At 46.6% G+C, this 15573-nt stretch overlaps 1 protein-coding gene across 1 annotated transcript in view; it reads right to left on the bottom strand.

Annotated features, from left to right (window-relative positions):
- PBX4 (PBX homeobox 4) overlaps positions 1-15573 on the bottom strand; it is a 50255-nt gene that overhangs the window by 23584 nt on the left and 11098 nt on the right. The window contains exon 2 of the mRNA XM_065931419.1: positions 6616-6689. Coding sequence (XP_065787491.1) covers positions 6616-6689 — 74 coding nt within the window. The remainder of the gene's footprint in view (positions 1-6615; positions 6690-15573) is intronic.

Here is a 15573-nt window from a genome sequence, read left to right as displayed (position 1 = left end):
CTGGCCCTTAAATCCTCTGTGCAGGTTTAGTTATAGTTTTTATCCTAAAGGCTTGTTGCAGACATTAGCCAGAGGCAAATCCGGGTTAAATAAAAAAGCCGATGTGGGGCTGCTCTGGTGGTCCAGTGGTTAAAACTCTGCCTTGCAATGCAAGAGACACTGGTTTGATCCGCCCTGGTCCAGGAAGAACCCACATGCTGTGAAACAAGTAAGCTCGTGCGCTACAACCACAGAGCCTGCGCTCTGCAACAAGAGAAGCCACTATAATGAAACGCCCCTGCATCGCCACGCAGAGCAGTGCCTGGTCTCTGCAACCAGAGAAAGCCCTTGGGCAGCAGTGAAGACCCACCACAGCCAAAAAATAAAATCTATCAATCTTTAAAATAAAAAAAGAAGCTGATGTGCCATCTCCTGCTGTGAGCGCCCCAGGAGGCCCAACCCCCAGGATCACTCACTAGGCAGAGGCCTCTAGGAACCCAGTGCAGGATCAGGACCCTCAGCACTTTTCTTTGGGCTAGGACTTGGTCATTCCTGGTCAGGGGGTTGGGGAATGCTCAGGCAGAACTGAGATCTCGCTTCTTTTCGTTGGGGTCCGTCCTGAGACGGGAAGGCCCGTGTGTTGGACACACAGTACTCCCATGACTGCACTGCCTACTAATATGAAAAGACGCCTGGCCACACTGAACCTGACGTTTAGGCAGCTCTTGGCAGTCGTGATGGCTCTTATTTTTCAAGGGTGAGTGGTGCTGCTCCATCCTGATGCCATGCCCCCAACTGTACCAGGCAACCTGATGTTTGAGCCAATCAGTGGAAAGGAAGCATGATTTTCTGAAAAAAATGCCCAGATCTGACGCGTGGCCTAAACTGTGGGCCCCACAGCTGCCTTGGGACTCAGTCTGGGTGGGGTCAGAAGCCCTGAGTGTGACCTCAGCCTGGGAGGGTGGGATAGGGCAGGGCATGGGCTAAAATGGACCCCTCAGCCAGTCCTGATGGCGGGAGGTATCAAGCCGTTCTTTTTCTCCTGAAATTGCTGAGTTGGAAGCTGACTAACGGCTGTCGTCACATCCGCACATACAGAATCAGATGAGGCAAAAGCAGATGTGCCCAGACAGCGCACACGTGGCATTCAGGAAGCAGTTTTCTGATCAGTCCCAGCATCTCGCCGATGGGAAAAGCTTGTCAAGAGTCACAGCTTCCTGAGATGACAGCTGATGAAATGACTTTTAATGATTGCTTATTATTGCCACTCAATGTTTTACTTTGCCTAGCTAAGCTGTCAATAAAAACCTCAAGGATCCACACAGCCAAGGCGCTCTGTTGACAGGGCCAGCTGCTGGGGGCAGTGGGGAACCCCCCAGAGGGCTGCTTCTCTCCTCCGGGGGCAGTTGGGGGCTGGCTGGGAGTCAGCACGCCTCAGAGAGAGGCACCAACAGCGCACGATTTCAGGAAGGTGAGCAACATCACACAGTCCACGTGGCCCTGGGGAGCGTGTGACTGCGCCAGGAGCTCCAGGCGCTGGACCACACCAGCGTGTCCCCGAGGGCGGTGTCATCCAGCCCACGGACTTGTGGGTTGTACTGCTTTTTCAGTTGCAGGAATGCTGCTCATCTGGTTCACACAGAGCTCTGGAGGTGCTGTGAGGTGTTGAGAGCAAACTTGTTTATAAACCCCCAAAGCCCAACCTTTGTTTACTGGAAGCCGTAATATCTGTACCCCATAATAAAAATAAGGAACACAAATAGAAACATACATAAATAAGGAACAGAGAAGACAGACCACTAGACATTCAGACACCTGTGGGAAGTACCTGACCAGGAGCTTAGGGGTGGGACATTATAGCCCTGTAGGGAAAGGCCTGCTTGCAGCGGGGAGGTGGCCTGGCTCTGGGCGTTGGAGGCTGAGGAAGGTGAGGAGGGCATCAGGCAGGAGTTGGCGGGGGATCCGGGCCAGGGGCTGAGGTGGTGAAAAGGGATCTATGTGGGGGAGGAGGAGGAGGGATACACATGAGAGGGGAGGGGATGACTGATTAAATAAACAAAGCACCAAGGATGACGGGAGCAGGGTTCTGACTGTCAGAGAAATGAGGTACCAATCTGGAAGAGAAAAAGAGAGTGAACCCTGTGCTGCTGAACTGGGATTACAGATACTGAAATGAGCGAATTTCCTGGTGGTCCAGTGGTTAGGACTCCATGCTTCCACTGTAGGGTTCCACCCTTGGTTGGGGAACTAAGATTCTGCAAGCTGTACCACATGGCCAAAAAAAAAGAGAGAGAGAGAAAGGAAAGAGTTACAATAGTAACTGACTGTTTTAAATAACACTCCATGAATCAATAGCGATACAAAACCCAAAAATGAATAAATGGGAAATTTAATAAGCAGTGGTGGCTCAGAGATTAAAGCATCTGCCTGCAGTGCGGGAGACCCCTGGGTCGGGGGTTCATCCCTGGTTCGGGAAGATCCCCTGGAGAAGGAAATGGCAACCCACTCCAGTATTCTTGCCTGGAGAATCCCATGGACAGAGGAGCCTGGTGGCTACAGTCCATGGGGTCACAAAGGGTCGGACACGACTGAGCGACTTCACTTTTCAGTCTTTGAGTGCCTCCGGCAGAATACTTATTACAAAGGGGAAAGGAGCAACGTTAAAAAGGAGAAGTCTGGCGGACACCACCTCACTTGAGTTGTCAAAGGTAACGTCACCAAGAGGGGACAGAGCAAATGTGGGCACGACTGAGCCGTCTTTGCGTGAGAAGAGGCACCGCTTCCTCTTGAGGATGTGTAGAAGTCTAACCATGAGGAAACACCAGATAAGCCCAAATGAAGAGGGCTCGCCTGTGATCTTCCAGATGCTCAAGGTCATGAGAGTCAAGGAGAGACAGGGGTCTTACCACAGACGGAACAGACCAAAGAGATGTGACAACTAAAGGCAACATGAGACCTTGACCCTTTTTGTCCTTTTCTCTAAAACACATCATTGCGACAGCTGGCAGAGCCTGAATGAGATCTGAGGATTCCATAGGGGGTTATATCAGTGTATATCAGTGTTCCTCTTCTGACCATGCTGGTTGTTCTGTGGGTAAACAGGAGACTGTGCCCTGTTCGTTGGAAATGTGCTCAAGTGTACAGGGGTCATAAGGCATCATGGCAGCAACTTTCCCTCCAATAGTGCAGGGAGAAAATTTATTTGTGCAATTTTTGGAACATTTATGTAAATCTGTGATTGTTTCAAAATAAAAAGTTAAACACGCATAAACAAACTTATCAGAACAAACGTAGACCACTCAAACTACAGAGGCTTTGTAAACCAAATGGAATATAAATTTATGGGTTACAGAGTGCATAGAAGGTAAAAGAATTAAAAAAGAAATACACCACAAGCTGGGCTTTCCAGGTAGCGCTAGTGGTAAAGAACCTACCTGCCAATGCAGGAGAGGCAAAAGATACCAGTTTGATCCCTGGGTCGGGAAGATCCCCTAGAGGAAGGCATGGCAACCCACTCCAGTATTCTTGCCTGCAGCATTCCATGGAGAGAGGAGCCTGGCAGTTACAGTCCATAGAGTTGCAAAGAGTCAGAAAGGATTGAAGCAACTCAGCGCACACACTCATACCACAGGCTAGTTCTTAGGAAAAGTCTTAGTTTAAGAAGATGAAAACGTGTTGGAGGAGGATGGTGGTGATGGTTGTACAACAATGTGAATGTACTTAATACCACTAAACTGTACTCTTAAAAATGGTTGAAGTGGCAAATTTTATGTTATGCATATTTTATCACAATAAAAAATATTCAAACTGCGGGGGAAAAAAGACTATTATGTCTTTACAGCATTTGGGTGAAACTTAAATAGGTTTAAAATTGAATTTCTCTTTCAGTCACCAAATCAATCCCTGATTTGGGAAGACGCCACATGCCTCGGAGCAAGTAAACCCATGTGCCACTGGGTTTACTATCTATCTATCCAATAGATAACTATTGGAGGCCGGCACTGCACACATAACCTTACATCTATGAACTCACACAGTCTTCAGTCATCATGAGCTAAGTGTTATCACTGTCCCCAATTCACAGAGAAGGACTAGGGACAGGAAAATTTTCAGTCACATGCCAGGGTGATGGAACCAGAAGCAAAAAGGAATTCAGACCATGTCACTGCTCTCTGCCACTGTCCACGTCAAGTATATGTCAATCTTGCACCAAAACCACGTTGAGAAAGAAACATACTTTTGGAATTCCCTGGTGGATAGGAAACCACCCGCCAATGCAGGGGACATGGGTTCAATCCCCAGTCTAGGAAGATCCCACAGGCCGCAGGGCAACTAAGCCCTCGCACCATCACTATTGGAGCCTGCACGCTCTGGGGTCCGCCAGATGCAACTGCGGAAACCTGTGCACGCCTGCAGCCTGTGCTCTGCAACAAGGGAAGCCACCGCAATGAGAAGCCTATGCACCGCAACCAAGAGTAGCCCACACAGAGGAACGAAGACCCAAAATAGCTGAATTAATGAATAAAAAAAGAAACACACTTTTGTACCACATTTGTACTTTCTACAAGCCCCAGCATAACTGAAGAGCTATGCTCTAAAGTGATGCCCAACATTCGAGTAACTGATCTCAAGAGACCAACTCCCTCTAAGAAATCAAGTGGCAACCCTTCCATTGATGACTTTAGTTTTAAAGGTATCTTCACCATATTTGGTGGCTTCTCTTATAAACCATCTTCAGGGGACTTCCCGGCTGGGCCACTGGATAAGAATCACCCTGCCAATGCAGGGGACACAGGTTCAATCCCTGATTTGGGAAGACTCCACATGCCGCGGAGCAAGTAAACCCACGATTACTGAGCCTATGTTCTGGAGCCCCCGAGCCATGACTACTGAGCCTGTGTGCTGCGACTACTGAGCTCACAAGCCTAGAGCCTGTGTTCTGCAACAGGAGAAGCCCCCACAATGAGAAGCCCATGCACCACAAGGAAAAGTAGCCCCTGTTTGCTGCAACTAAAGGCCTGTGAGCAGCAATGAAGACCCAGCACAATAAAAAAACAAAACAAAACAAAACACACCTTCAAATTGTTATTAACCTTGACCAAGCGATCAAGTCAGAACTATCAGTGGTAGGATTTATTGACGGCACATACCTCAGACATGATGCGCTGAGAAGTACACAACCTTGCTTCTCTGAGATTTCTGCCAAAGACGCACAACCTCAGTCTAATTATGTAGAAACAACGGACAAACCACACTGAAGGACTCTCTATAAAATGACTGAGCAGTTCTCAGCAAAAGTATGAACGTCATAAATGAGGAATAACAATGGAGAAAACTTCACAGATTGGTGGTAACTAAGGAGACACGATGACTACATGCAATGTGGATCCTGAACCAGAAAAGGGCATTTAGGACCAAACCCAGGGAAATTCAAATAGGGCCTGTTGCTCAGTTACATAGCATTGTACCAACGTCAGTTTCCTGTTTTTAATCACTGCACTGTGGAAACAGTGACAGATTTTATTTTCTTGGGCTCCAAAATCACTGTGGACAGTGACTGCAGCCACGAAATTAAAAGACGCTTACTTCTTGGCAGAAAAGCTATGACAAACCTAGACACGTATTAAAAAGCAAAGACATTACTTTGCTGACAAAGGCCTGTATAGTCAAAGCTGTGTTTTTTCCAGTAGTCATGTACGGATGTGAAAGTTGGACAATAAAAACGGCTGATCACCAACGAATTAATGCCTTCAAACTGTGGTGCTAGAACTGACTTGAGAGTCCCCTGGACAGCAAGGAGATCAAACCAGTCAATCCTAAAGGAAATCAACCCTGAATTGGAAGGACTGATGCTGAAGCTTAAGCTCCAATACTTTGGCCACCTGATGTGAAGAGCTGACTCACTGGAAAAGACCCTGATGCTGGAAAAGATTGAAGGCAGGAAGAGGAGGAGGCAACAGAGGATGAGATGGTTAGATGGCATCACCGACCCAATGGACATGAGTTTGAGCAAACTCTGGGAGGTAGTGAAGGACAGGGAAGCCTGGTGTGCTGCAGCCCATGGGATCACAGAGTCGGACACGACTGGGCGACTGAACAACAACAATGGTTTTGAAGGTGTTGCCACTAGAAGCAGTTGGGAGAAGGGGATATGAGAACTGTACCAGTTCTGTACCAGTCTGTCAACTCTCTGCAAGTCTAAATTAATTCAAAATAAAAAGATTTTTTTTTTTTAAACAAAAGAACTTCCAGTGGCAGAAACTTCCATGGAGCTTACTTTGGATGCTTAAAACAAGCAAAACAAAATTATTCTACTTTCCGAATTCTGTCATGTTAGATCCTTTTGTAAAACAATGGAATGCCACAATGCCTCTGAGGTCTTATACACAGAATGCAGCCGCTTGTTACTCACTGGCAACAGTACCCTTCCGGTTACAAACTATGAAATAAACGAGTGTAATACACCAGAAAGCAGGGCTGTGACAAGTCAGAAGTGAATCATCTGAACCACTGCTGCCAGAGAGGGATGTGACGAGCATGATGGCTCAGGATGTGTGTTAGGACTGAGCCAGGACCAGAGGTACGAAGTGGTTGTGTTCCTGGATCCACACTGGAAGCGCCTTCTCAACGGCCTACCTGTCTTTTCCTTGATCTCGCAGAGCACGCTGAAGAGAGCAGGCTTCATCCGATGGCAGTTCAGAGCATGCTTTCTGAAAGAGAGGCGGCAGGAGCACGTGAGAGGCACAAGAGTAAAGATCCTCCAGACTGAGTCTGCCAGTTCTGCTGGAATTTCCAATGGAAGGACGGAACCGTAGCACTTCCAATGAATTCAATTTGTACCAAATCCAAACAGTAATATTCAAACATTCAAAACATTTCTCCTTAAACAGTGCAAATTTAAATAACACAAATATGAAATTTCAAGGTCCAGTAACTTGAAAGCTGTTCACATGTTGCCCGATCGCAGCCTCTCAGTGCATAAGTAAAACCCCAACTCAACTGTCCCAGTGTCCTGCAATGTTAATTTAGCAAGACTGATGCTGAAGCTGGAGCTCAATACTTTGGCCACCCGATGCAAACAGCTGACTCATTGGGAAAAACCCTGATGCTGGGAAAGATTGAGGGCAGGAGGAGAAGAGGGTGACAGAGGATGAGATGGTTGGATGGCATCACTGACTCAGCGGACATGAACTTGGGCAAACTCCGGGAGATGGCGAGGGATAGGGGAGCCTGGCGTGCCTCAGTCCACGGGGTCACACAGAGTCAGACACGACTCAGTGACTGAAGAACAAGAACTGAGCCGCTCCTAGGTGCCACGCATGATTCCAGTGTCACAGAGACACACATGAGGTCCCTAGCAGTTAGGATGGGGATGTGAGACCCCACACAAACAAACCTACCCTGTCAGCGGGGCAGGCACTTTCTGGGCACTTAGACTAGAGTGACGAGAAGGCTTAGGGGAGTGTGCAAGTCTCTAAAGTGACATCAAAGCCGAGATCAGAGTGATACGGAGAAGTCAGACGGGAAGAGGCCCAAAGAGTAAATGTTTAGGCAGAGGAAACAGCCAGTGCCAAGGCCCCAGGCGTGGGGTTTCCCTGGTTGTCCAGTGTAAGAATCTGCCTGCAATGCCAAGGACACCGGTTCCATCCCAGGTTCAGGACGCTCCCTCGTGCCTCTTGGCACCACAACCACTGACCCTGTGCTCTGGAGCCCACGTGCAGCAACTACTGAAGTCCACCGGCCCGAGCGATCGTGCTCCACAAGAGAAGACTCTGCGACGAGGAGTCCAAGTACTATAGCTAGAGAGTGGCCCCGGCTCTCCATAACTGGAGACAGCCTGCGTGTAGCAAGAAAGACACAGCACAGCCAGAAGTAATAAGCAGTGGGCTTAAGAGACCAGGACGCAGTAGAAAAAGGGGTGAGGGAGACAGCCATATGGTTAACTTAAAGAGGCAGGTGGGGCTCACTGGAGAGTCTCATAAGTCAGAAGAATGACTGGCTTTTGTTCACCTGTGATGGAAACTGTGATTGGCAGAGGAATGGCCCCCAAAGATGTCTGTATGGTGATTCTCAGAACCACTTACAAGAGAAAAAGAACTCTCAAGAAGATTAATGTTAGCGACTTTGAAGTGGAAGGATTAACTCGGATTACACAAATGGGCACAATCTAATTCATGTGTCCTTTTTTTTTTCAAATTGAATTACAGTAGAAATGGCAACCCACTCCAGTATTCTTGCCTGGAAAAATCCCATGGACAGAGGAGCCTGGAGGGCTACAAGTCTGTGGGGTCGCAGAGTTGGACATGACTGAGCACACACACACATATATACATAGCTGATTTATATCTAATCATGTGTTCCTTTTTTTAATTGTTTTTAGATTTTTAATTTTTAATTTTTTAATTTTTCCCAATTATTTTTATTAGTTGGAGGCTAATTACTTCACAATACTGTAGTGGTTTTTGCCATACATTGACATGAATCAGCCATGGATTTACATGTGTTCCCCATCCCCCCTCCCACCTCCCTCCCCATCCCATCCCTCTGGGTCTTCCCAGTGCACCAGCCCCAAGCACTTGTCTCATACATCCAACCTGGACTGGTGATCTGTTTCACACTTGATAATATACACGTTTCGATGCTCAGATCATCCCACCCTCGCCTTCTCCCATAGAGTCCAAAAGTCTGTTCTATACATCTGTGTCTCTTTTTCTGTCTTGCATATAGGGTTATTGTTACCATCTTTCTAAATTCCATATATATGCGTTAGTATACTGTATTGGTATTTTTCTTTCTGGCTTACTTCACTCTGTATAAGGGCACCAGTTTCATCCACCTCATTAGAACTGATTCAAATGAATTCTTTTTAATGGCTGAGTAATATTCCATTGTGTATATGTACCACAGCTTTCTTATCCATTTGTCTGCTGATGGGCATCTAGATTGCTTCCATGTCCTGGCTATTATAAACAGTGCGGCAATGAACACTGGGGTTAATCATGTGTTCTTAAAAGTGGACAAACTCTCCCGGCTGTGGTCAGTGAAAGAGAGGCAATGACATAGGGTCAAGCCCAGTGTTGTGGGCTTTGAAGATGGAGGAACTGTGAGCCGAGGAATGCAGGTGGAAAAGGCAAGCTGGAAACAGCAAGGTAGTGGACACTCTCCCAGAGCCTCCAGTAGGAATCCCCTGCTGACACCTTGATTTTAGCGCAACAAGAGCCATGCCGGACTTGGAACCTACAGAAATGGAAGATCATAAATTTGTGCTTTTTAAGTGACGATGTGGCCATTTGTCACAGCTGGTAATAGAAAACAAACACAGGAAGTGACGGAGGATCTCACAGGGTGGTTTGCATGTGATATATATTGTACTTTATTAGTGCTGATCTTTTTGAGATGTAATTCACACATCATAAAGTTTACCCTTAAGTGTATATATAATTCAGTGACTTTTAGCTAATTCATGACATGCAATTCTCACCACTACTTAATTCCAGGACACTTTCATTACCCCAAGGAGAAATCATGTTCTCATTAGTAGTCATTCCACATTTCTCCCTCCTCCCACTCAGCAACTCCTGATCTGCTTTCACAGATTTGTCTGGACATTTCATATAAAAGGAAATCACACAGCATGTGGTCTTTGGTGACACAGAGTACGTTTTCAAAGTTCATCCAAGATATTGTGTATCAGTGCTTCCTTCCTTTTAACAGGCAACTAATACTCCGTTGTTAGAATATATTTTGTTCATCTATTCATCAGTTGATGGACACTTGGGTTATTTCCACCTTTTGATTATTATTAATAATGCTGCTACGAACACGCATATGTAAGTTTTTGTGTGACCCCATGCCTAGGGAGAATGGTTGGATCATATAGTAACTCTACGTTTAACTTTTTAAGGAAATGGCAAACTTTTGCAAAGTGGCTGTACCATTTCCCCTTCCTATCAGCAACTTAAGAGGGATTCAATTTCTCCACATCCTCAACACTTGTTACTTAAAAAAAAAAAAATTATAGCCACCCTTGTGGGTGTGAGGTGGTATTGCACTGTGGTTTGGGTTTGCATTTGTCTAACGGCTAAAGACGTTGTACATCTTTTCAAGCATTTATTAGTCACTTTTTTCGGTTGTACCGGGTCATCACTGCTGAGTGTGGGCTTTCCCTAGTTGCGGCGAGCAGGCTTCTCATGGTGGGGGCTTCTCTCGAGGAGCACAGGTTCTAGGCGTGAGGGCTTCACTAGCTGCGGTGTGCGGGTCTAGGGCACGAGGGCTCCAGTAGAGGTGGCCCTGGGGCTCAGAAGCTGTGGCTCTCGGACTCCAGAGTGCGGGCTCAGAAGCTGTGGCTCTCGGGCATGGTTGCTGCAAGGTTTGTGGAATCTTCCTGGACCAGAGATCAAACCTGGGTCCCCTGCATTGGAAAGCGGATTATTGTCCACTGTGCCACCAGGGAAGTCCTATCAGCTTTCTTCTTCTTCTTCTTTTTTTTCTGGTGTATTTGGTCTTTTTATTTTTTATATTTACTGGAGTATAATTGATTTATGGGCTTCCCAGCTGGCTCAGTGGTATAAAGAACTTGCCTGCTAATGCAGGAGACCAGGGATTCAATCCCTGGGTTGGGAAGATCCTCTGGAGAAGGAAATGGCAACCCACTCCAGTATTCTTGCCTGGGAAATCCCATGGACAGAGGAGTCTGGTGGGCTACAGTCCGTGGGGTCACAAAAGACTTGGGCACGACTGATCAACTAAACAACAGCAACAACAAGTAGTCGGTTTACAATAGTGTGTGCTTTCAGGCGCAGAGCCGGCCATCCTTTAGGAAAATGTCTCTTCAAATCCTCCACTTGCTTGGCTGCGCTGGATCTCAGTTGCAGCGCTTGGGGTCTCCGATGTGTCCTGCGGGATCTCCTCTTGTGGCTCATGGACCCTGTCTTTTCTTGTAGCCTGCTGCCTCCAGAGTCCATAGGCTTAGTAGTTGCGGGGTGCAGCCTCAGTAGCTCTATGGCAAGAGGGATCTTAGTTCCTCAATCAGTGATCAGACTCTAGTTCCCTGTGTTGCAAGGTGGATTCTTAATCACTGGACCATCAGGGAAGTCCCCTTTGTTCCTTTTTAAATTAGGCTATTTTTTATTGTTGAATTGTAAGAGTTCCTTATATATTCTGGATACTAGATGCTAATATGATTTGCAAATTTTTTTCTCCCATTCTATAAGCTGTCTTTTGACTTTCTTTATAGTGTCCTTTGAAGCACAGAAGTTTTTCATTTTGATGATATCAAATTTATCTATTTTTTCCTTCTGCTGCTTGTGCTTCAGGGGTCATGTCTAAGAAGCTGTTGAGACTGGAGGGCTTTGTGGGTTTGAGCGTTGAGCACGTTTGGGGGAGGGTCTGAAAAGGAGGGCTGTGTTTTGATCAGGTTATACCTGAGATCCCTATAAGCTTCCCAAGAGGAGGAATCAGGTAGGCAGGCAACAGACAGACATGGACTCCAGGCTGGAGATAAACAACATAAATGCTAGGAGAAACACTGACTGAAACTGCCCACCCTGGCCAGGCACCATAGTAACATTTATGTGCTATTTTACGACAGGAGGTCCTGGTAAGAAATATGGAACCCACAAGCCACCACCAACGGGAAGAACATGGGAAAGGTCAAAAGGAGACGCCATATGTCCTACCAACCTCCCAGAATCCTCCTCGCTGGAATCCATCCTGGCTGGATGCGTGTACCACCAGGAAGGACCCTGAGTCAGAATGTTGGCCAGAGACAACCTGGAAACTCACCCCATCACCATAAAACCCGAGGCCGTGAGCCCTGTGGCAGAGCGGTCCTCCTGGGTTCCCTCAGCCTCCTTCTCTCCGCCCAGGCACCCGTTCCCAATAAAGTCCCTTGCTCTGTCAGCTCATGTGTCTTCTTGGACAATTCATTTCTGAGTGTTAGACAAAAGTCCACTCTCTGGCCCTGGAAGGGGTCCCCCTCCCCTTCCTGTGATGTAAAGATGGAGCCCTGGGCATAGGAGATGGCACTTTTAAGTCACAAGACTTGAGGGAATCACCACAGGAGAATGTAGATAGAGGGGCCCAGGCCCAGGCTCAGCCATCTGGCCTTGGAGGGCCAAGCAGATGAGAAACTCCCGCAGAGGAGACTGGGGCCCAAGCTGCCAGTGGGGAGGAACCAAGAACAGCTTCAAAGACAGAAGCGTAATCTGTGAGCAATGTTTCTGAGAGGTGAAGCAGGAGAAGAGACCTTGGATTTAGCAACATGGAGGTCACTGGTCACTGACTCAGCGGAAGGAGGAGAAGGTCGGGAGAGGGTGGGTGGAGGTGGGAGAGGAAGTGGAAGTAGCAACCACAAACTCTGACACCATCACAAAAAACAGCAAAGAAATGCAGCAAGTGCTAAAAGAAAGGGTGTATATTAATCATGTTGAAAATTTTTCTTATTTTATTTACTTTTAAAAAATTTATTCATTCATTCGGCTGCACTGGTCTTAGTTGCGGCATGTTCTGTCTTTTATGATGCTTTGACTTTGACATCCTGGGGCAGGGAGAGGCCGACTTTCCCAGGGCTAGCTAGTCCACACAAAACAACTTGTCTGAGAGTGTGTCTTTCATATGCAAACCCAAATCCAAGGCCCATACTCCTAACTACTGCTCTAACTCTCAGCACCAGTCAAGATGCCCCTAGCCCTAAATCACCCCAGGTGCCAGATACCAGATGAGGAGAGAGGAACTGCTGAAATTATTGAAACTATCCAATCCCAAACTTGCTCAGTTGTCTACCCAGCCTCACTGTTTCCCTCTCACATGTGCATGCTAAGCCGCTTCCATCATGTCCAGCTCTTTGTGACCCTATGGACTGCAGCCCGCCAGGCTCCTCTGTCCATGAGATTCTCCAGGCAAGGATACTGAAGTGGGTTGCCATTTCTTCCTCCAGGGGATCTTCCTGACCCAGGTATCGAACCTACATCTCTTACGTCTCCTGCATTGGCAGGCGGGTTCTTTACCACTAGCGCCACTTCATGGAAATCCCAATAAAGGCTCCAGGCTATGGCTTCTCCTCACTTCTGCCCACGTGGCGCTTCCCCATGTGGCCTGCATGGCGTGCACTGCCTTCTCTCAGGAATTTTAAGTGATAAACTCTTCTTTGGAAGTTGTCTCTGTCTTTCATCTTATTATACCTGATTAAAAACAAATCCTAGGGATTTCCCTGGCGGTCCGCTGGTTAAGAATCTGTCTTCTGATGCGAGGGACTTGGGTTTGATCCCTGGTCAACACACTAAGATTGCACATGCCTCGGGACAAAGCACAGAGCAACTGCTGGGCCGATGCGCTCTAGAGCCTGTGCCCCACGGCTAGAGACCCCCAGGCCCTGCGGCTAGAGAAAAGCCGGCACGCCACAGTGGAGAGCTCATGAGAGGCAACGAAGACCCAGCACAGCCAAAAACACCCAGATCCCAGGTACAAGCCACAGACAGGGAGAGACAAGGGGGGTGTTTGCTTCTTTGTGTGTTTTTAAAGATGGGAGACACTAGCACACGTTTATATGCCCAAGAGCCAGTCTAGGGAGGGAATGTGATAACACAAGAGAGAGTGAGGATACCTGTAATCTCAAGGGTGTATATATATATATGCGAGAAGTCAGCATACAAATTTGATTGTTTGTAGCTAGGCTTCAACAGTACATGAACTGAGAAGTTCCAGACGTACAAGCTGGATTTAGAAAAGGAAGAGGAACCAGAGATCAAATCGCCAACATTCACTGGATCATAGAAAAAGAGAGAGAATTCCAGAAAAACATCTACTTCTGCTTCATTGATTACACTAGAGCTTTTGACTGTGTGGGTCACAAAAAACTGGAAAATTCTTAAAGAGGGGGGAATACCAGACCATCTTACTTGCCGCCTGTGAAACCTGTACGCAGGTCAAGAAGCAACAGTTAGAACCAGAAATGGAACAACAGACTGGCTCAAAATTGGGAAAGGAGTACATCAAGGCTGTATATTGTCAACCCGCTTTTTTTTTTTCAACCTGCTTATTTAACTTACGTGTAGAGTACATCATGCGAAATGCCCAGCTGGATGATGCATAAGGCTGGAATCAAGACTGCCAATCTGAAGAGGAGAAGGGGATGGGAGAAATATCAATAACTTCAGATATGTAGATGACACCATCTTTATGGCAGAAAGCGAAGAGGAACTAAAGAGCCTCTTGATGAAGGTGAAAGAGGAGAATGAAAAAGCTGGCTGGAAACAACATTCAGAAAACTAAGATCATGGCATCTGGTCCCATCACTTCATGGCAAATAGATGGGGAAACAATGGGATAGTGATGGACTTTATTTTTTGGGGCTCCAAAATGACTGCAGATTGTGACTGCAGCCATGAAATTAAAAGACGCTTGCTCCTTGGAAGAAAAACTATAACAAACCGAGGCAGCATATTAAAAAGCAGGGACATTGCTTTGCTGACAAATGTCCATATAGTCAAAGCTATGGTTTTTCCAGTAGTCACATATGGATGTGAGAGTTGGACCACAAAGAAGGCTGCACACCAAAGAATTGATGCTCTTGAGCTGTGGTGCTGGAGAAGACTCTTCAAAGTCCCTTGGACTGCAAGGAGATCAAACCAGTCAATCCTAAGGGAAATCAATCCTGAGTATTCATTGGAAGGACTGATGTTGAAGCTGAAGCTCCAATACTTTAACCACCTGATGCGAAGAGTCTACTCATTGGAAAAGACCCTGATGCTGGGAAAGACTGCAGGCAGGAGAAGGGGATGACAGAGGATGAGATGGCTGGGTGGCATCACCGACTCGATGGACATGAGTTTGAGCGCGCCCCGGGAGATAGTGAGGGACAGGGAGGTCTGCAGGAAATGGCGTCACAAAGAGTTGGACACGACTGAGTGACTGAACAGCAACAACATGCCATTACTTTAACATTTGCTGCTGCTTTAAACGTTTAAAAGCATTTGTGATTTTAAATCCTATAATGCTGTCATCCAAGCATCCATTATTAAAAGGTGCTGCAAGGACACATAATGTACCTGAAAACCAGCAGCTTCATCATGGAAGCCAAATGTGATTAACACCATGAGGAAGGTCAAACATCTGCCATAACTCACTATAATGTTGATCCAAAGGAGAATGTCCTCATTTTCAAATGCTTTCCAAACTCACCATGTGCCCCTGCGGATGCCTTTCAAAAGGTTAGGGTTGGGGTGCAGAACTAAGATACACATCTCTGAAGCCAAATATGAGAATGTTAATGGGCGATGAGATTCGGTGTTCTGTAAAGCTGAACCCGAATGTTAGTCTTTCGTACACAGTGTACAGTAGTTGACACATAGGATTATTACGCCAAAATGTTTTCCTTCCATAGAAGCAGTTATCATCATCATAAAAATGGACTCTGGTTAGAGCTTGTGATGTAATTCTAAAATTACAAGGAACAAGAAAAGAGAATAAAGTTGGCTGCTTTGCTTCTCAAAGGGGATTCTAGGAAAGTTTATCCCCAGGTCAGTTTCCTGCTTATAAAACATCTTACTTAAGATACAGTATAAAGGCACCTTTGAATGAACACAGAATGATTTC

Source organism: Muntiacus reevesi, chromosome 1 (assembly GCF_963930625.1).
Source record: "Muntiacus reevesi chromosome 1, mMunRee1.1, whole genome shotgun sequence".
In the NCBI taxonomy this organism is placed as follows: domain Eukaryota; kingdom Metazoa; phylum Chordata; class Mammalia; order Artiodactyla; family Cervidae; genus Muntiacus; species Muntiacus reevesi.
This window is presented reverse-complemented; position numbering and strand designations above follow the sequence as displayed.